Source organism: Glycine max, chromosome 9 (assembly GCF_000004515.6).
Source record: "Glycine max cultivar Williams 82 chromosome 9, Glycine_max_v4.0, whole genome shotgun sequence".
Lineage (NCBI taxonomy): Eukaryota > Viridiplantae > Streptophyta > Magnoliopsida > Fabales > Fabaceae > Glycine > Glycine max.
The window spans coordinates 8816178-8822022 of record NC_038245.2 but is presented as its reverse complement, the minus strand read 5'-3'; the positions used below and the strand labels follow the sequence as shown (position 1 = coordinate 8822022).

General features: G+C 34.1%; 1 protein-coding gene across 2 annotated transcripts; it reads right to left on the bottom strand.

Moving 5' to 3' along the window:
* Positions 1–738: 738 nt before the first annotated feature.
* LOC100814079 (Pyruvate dehydrogenase [lipoamide] kinase-like) lies at positions 739–4621 on the bottom strand. Of its 2 annotated transcripts, XM_006586642.4 has the most exons (7): positions 4420–4621; positions 3914–4195; positions 2508–2766; positions 2240–2420; positions 1873–2020; positions 1546–1759; positions 739–985 (listed from the first exon to the last, which is right to left on the bottom strand). In XM_006586642.4, exons 2-7 carry the CDS (start codon positions 4160–4162, stop codon positions 927–929), a joined length of 1110 nt encoding a protein of 369 aa, XP_006586705.1. In that variant the 5' UTR covers positions 4163–4195; positions 4420–4621; the 3' UTR covers positions 739–926.
* Between the last annotated feature and the right edge of the window lie 1224 nt (positions 4622–5845).

The window sequence follows — 5845 nt, the reverse complement described above, 5'->3', positions numbered from 1 at the left end:
AATTAAAATAGATTTACTCGTTATTATTTGTAGTAATATATGGTTTACTTATATCTTATTTGGATAAATTTCTCTATAAATACTTATATGAGCAAAAAAAAAAAGCAAAACGAATTAAATTTCTCCTATAAATTAAAATCACTTATGCACTTCAGTTTTCGAAGAGAAAAAAAAAAATAGGTGCAAAAACTTCTATAAAAGTTAAGCATTAAAAATACTCCATATTATTTTCTTCTCTTATACTACTTTGGTTGGTGTATACACTTCCACTTTACCGGGTGTTCTGTTAAAAAAGTGCAGAAAACACAATTTTTCCATTTGCATCAAGAATTTTAAACAATGAGGCATTAAGATGATTGCTTAAGATAAATTTGGTTTGCAAAGCCATTTTTACAGTCAAATGCTATCATAGTAATAAATAACTCTACTAATGTTAGAATCGTGACCATGTTAGCCCAAATTGCAAATGGAAGAAGACAAGTTATAGTGACGAATTGGTCCTGCATTCGAGGGATCTAGATGCAATTTATTTGGATTGCTGTTGAACCACACAAAAATGTTCCCCTACTCAATAAGGGGCACATGCTAAGGCACAGTAGCATGACCTTATTTATTTTAAAATCATGTGGAATATCTCCATCTTTAACCTGCCCCCATACGCATCAATACTTTAGGATAAAAGGGCATATTCATTTTTTTTTTCAGAAGATAAAAAGAACAAATTCCCAAAGCTGGATCTGAAGGCAAAGAAGGGGGGTCATCACCATGCACAATCTTTTGTACCACATATTTACAGGAAATCTGTCAAATTATTAGAATGTAAAAAATTGACAGCAAATAGTACTTTTTGTTTTTTATGCTAGCAATGGTGTTTTCCCTAGCACAATGTTACTGAGTTACTTACGGTAACTGACTGAAAAGTACTTTCAAGGCAAAGGTTCTTGTGAATCTCCCAAACGAGACAAATGGAGATATGCATCAGTGCCTGTGAATAAACAAACCCATGACTGCATCAGAAAGCTTTATTGTTGACTTTGAAGCAAGCAAAAGTATATTGTAAAGAGGAGCAGTATAAAAAAAAAAAAGAACAACAAACCAACACTATAAAATGTAATTAGATATCTATATATACAAATCAACTCTTCAAGTTTGGGGTATTGAAGTGCTCAGCAGGCTTTAGAAAATCCGAAAAACCACCCCAGAAAGTATGAGCTTACAAAGCTCTAATGTGTAATGAGTAATGTCTAACTTACACATGGGAGAAAATAATAATATTCACTTGATACTTCAATGAAAGCAATAATTATTATTGTAGAAGTTCAAATGGATCTCAAAGACATGTAACCAGAAAATAAGGTTGATACAGTTTCATCATATCAAGTGCAATTAGGTCTCATATCTCAAAACTCCTATATTCTAAATGGAGAAGATACAAAGAGTTGTAACTCTTTTAAGTGCTAAAGTAGATAGAATTACAAAAGGTGGAAGTGTATCTATCAGAAAAATATTATAAATGAAGGGGAAAACAGGTAATAGCCTACTCACCATATCCTTCCATAGAGATTATTTGAAGATCACCTCCAAAATACCGAGCATATAGACGACTAATAGGAAGACCATATCCATATCCAGCCATTGTCACATTATCACCTATTCCAAGATCCGAATGCTCATCCAATGGGTTTCTGGCAGTACTATATAGATATGTAAAAATTTTAGGCAAACCACTTCTTGCAATTCCACCTCCCTCATCTGAGACCTGCAATGCCATTTAAAGCACAACTGCTTTTAAAGCATCTTGACAATAGCACTGAAAAAAGCAGAAAAAAGGTAACTCAAATTAACAATTGCACTATAAATTTAACCAAGTACCTTTATGGTAACATCCTCTATTCCATCAGCAACTATTATTCTAATGGGAGGTGCAACTTTATCGGAATTCATAAAACGCTCTTGTACAGCACGCAGTGAGTTCTTAACCAACTCAAATACCATAAGATGCAAGTGAGCTGGAACATACCTGATGCAAGCGTACATACATTATATATAGAAACAGAATGCAAACAATTTCTGAACTATAATAATCCTATGAGATAACCATTTGGGGCATGGAAAATAAGATGGAAGGTTGTGAAAAGAAAAGGAAAAAAAAAAAAGCAAGGAGCCAGGCATATGCATGTAATAGTTATGAAAAATGAATGACAACAAAACATGGAGCCATAAGAATTATATAACTCACGGAAAAGTAAAATTAGGATCTCCATAAATATGGACATCAGGGGCACTTCCATATTCACGACAACATATAGAACGTGCATCTTCACTGGCATTCCTTGCCACCTCCACAGGAGACATTTTCGTGTGTATGTAACCCACGACGTGGGGAGGAGGATTGGGATTGTGCAACTCAACATGCTGCCCTAAATCCCACAAAAAAAGAACTTCACTATACGGATAAGCATACGGATTCCAATTCTTGAAAGGCAAGCAGTGTTTTCAGAACTAACCGATAAGCATACGGATTCCAATTCTTGACATGTAGAAGCGGTCAAGGAACTGATGAATCTCAACAAGATCTTCATAAACAATCTTTGGATCCATACCTTTCTTCAATTGCTGAACTCCCATGGCCATTGTGGGTACCACATTGTTGTGCCTCACTTTGATGGCCTTAATCATTTCAGTGAACTCTCTTTCATCATTCACATTCTTGATGTCAGGGAAGGCTCTGACATCACGGAAAGAATCCACATACCAATCCCTAACCTAGAATCATAAAAATGTAGCACGAAGATCAATAATGTTGCTAACATTACCATAAAGCATGCATCAAAACCCGCACCACTCCAACAGCATCATAAACTAAAATTATCATGCTCGAAAACAAAGCTCAACCCAAAGGAGCTATGATAAGTTAATAGCAGCCACTGTAAAGAATCATTGAATTTAAAATCCGACAATGTTTTTCAATTTGGTAGTTAAATCAAAGCATGTTTCTGTAACAGAAGTATTAGAATTAATGCTGCCATAATATAGTGACTAAACCATAGACCTTTTGTAGCCAACTGGGAGATAAAATGTTCAATATTTGATTATAAAGCATAAATCAACAGCCAAACAGCCTAAAACCTTAAATTTTTCATTTAGTTGGTTCTTGAAAATATATTTGAATTTCTGAACAATTTGTTAGAATTAGAGATTCCATTCTCATTCTTCTGAACATAATTTCAGTATAGCATTGCTCACATTGTGAGTCCACTGTGCGAATTATAAAACACTCCTAACCTCCACCAAATAGGTTAAGTCTTTTGTTTACAGAATTTCAATTAAACAAATATAAAAAAAAAAAACAGACGTCGAAACCAAAAAGAACTTCACGTGCTTATATGCCAAGCCAACTGCAAAAGATAGTTTGACACGGCAAGATTATCCGCAAATATGACACACTGGACATCCACCTTAGACAGGAATCAACATTATCTTGGTAATGCTAATCACAAATTATATTTTATTACAAAAGGATAGCTTTTATAAAAAAGTTAGTCAATTTCTTAAATCTTAATTTACACTCAAGATTGCTGCAACAAAGAAAAACAAACAAACATAACACCAAAACACTGTAAGACACATCCAAAAAAAGCTCTCTTCCCCAAAAAACGGATAAAGATCAAATAATCGTATCCCCAAAAGAAAAGAAAACAAAATCAAGCACACATTAGATTACTAGCAGGCTCTAACTCATTTTTTTGAAATGGTGTTTGAGTTATTGTAAATTTCTTAGTACTTATATTTGATTCCTACAGATAAAAAGAAGTGTCTTAGTTATTGTAAATTTCTTAGTACTTGACATGCCGTGATTTGGCACACTTAAAAACCACCCACAATTCTGCACTGTAGTGTAAAAAAAGTGTACCTTCAGAACAGCAGGTTTTTGAGACAAACCATAGGGAAGATTCTCAAGTTCAACGGCCCTTCTGGCAATTCTGATGGCAAGTTCCTTGTGAAGAAACTGGGCAGAGATCAGCAAATTCTTGTTAGTGGGTTTGGACCCGAATTCCATCATGTACCTGAGACTCACCCCTGTCTGCTTCAAGCAACCCCATCTATTCACTTCCTCAATCAATGACTTTGAGAATGTCTCACATGCCTTTTTGGCAGCCATGGTGGTGGCAAGGTCCTAGTAGTTCTAAGAACCCTGAAATTTGAGAGTGAATTGGGACACCAACACCAACACCAGCATGCAACAAGATTGCAAGCCAAACAACAAACAATGCAAAACTAACATAGATAATGGAAAGAAAGAAAGAAAGAAAGAAAGAAAAAGGTGGAAACTTTCACACCCCAATTGAGGAGAGAGAAAGTGGCACACACATCATTTTGTGGAGAGAGGAGAAAATTGTCAAATTGAGGAATGCTTACAGTGAAAGGAACAAGGGGTTAGGATTTAACCGGGGATTGGAGTGGAAAGTTTGGAACTTTTCATCTGCAAGTGGCGAAATTTGCAGAACCCGGTTACTGGGTCGTGAGTCGTGTGGTTAATTGTTATTTTTATTGATTGATTGATGATTTTGAGAAATTGAGGAAATGGAATGAGAATTTTGAGACCTACCAATGCTGATTTTGATTGGGGGCTATGTTTATGACACGTGTTTAGATAACCCCTTGATTCGGGAAATTCAAATGTGGCCGCATGTCCATGCTATGGTTTTGGTCCCACTTTTCTTCTCTTGCTTTCATCATATTCAATACTATTCATTAATCAAATATATTAATACTTCATTCATTTTTTCCCCCATATGATTCCGAACATATTCACGTGGTTTCTTGTGTGGTTTCTTAAACTTAACCTTCCTTCCATTTCTTGCGATTGTATTTATTATACCATAAGATAAGATAAGCTTACCTCAATCATGCATCATTGAGTTTTTTTTGTAACAAGAGATAAAAAAGAAAGTGTTATAATGCACGCATCATTGAGTTGTTATATTTAACAAGAGCAAGGAATTTTACTATAATAAAAGTATATTTGGGATATTGAATTGGATTTTTGAAGTGAAATAATGGTTACTTTTTTATTGTGGAATATATATTTCTATTATAATTTTAACTTAAGTTATTGTTAGCAGAAAGCACAAGTATGGCATTTTATAATATAAATATAACCCTATTATTGTTGAGATATAATATATATACAATGAAAAAAAAAACTTCTTATTTTATTTTAATATTTTCTTCTTTTCTCTATATATTAGCTACCCTAAACAAAGGTTTAAGGTTATCGTTAAGCATTACCAATTTAAACAAATAAACTAAATGATTAATCATTGATTTCATTTATTCAGAAGGGATCATTGTTCATGTGTTTTTTTTATGGTCATTGTGGTTTCTAGATATTATTGCATTTTGGCACTTATCTAGAGATTTGGTGGACATGTGGACCATGCCTCCATGGTGAGTGCTATAGGTTTTTTTTTTTTTTTGTATAAGCTGTATAATTACTTGCTCAGAGAATTTACAAAGGAGATGTTTTCAACATTTTTAGCAAAGGAACACATCAACTTCACATGAATAAAACGGCATAATTTGCATCAATTGAAGCGCAGAATCCAGTTATTCAGAGTTACCTTGATAGCACAATCAGTGGCCACCAAAGAAAGCACAATCAGTGTTGGGAATGATGTGCGTTGCGGCAACAAGGAAAGAAGAGGGAAATATGATCTGGTGGGTGGGATTGGCTTTCAAAGTGGAAAAAAAAACTTCTAAGAAAGTGTTTTTTTGGTGTTTTATACTTTTTAATTTTAATGACGATTTAATCTATAGGTATTATATATTTGTTTTGTCACAT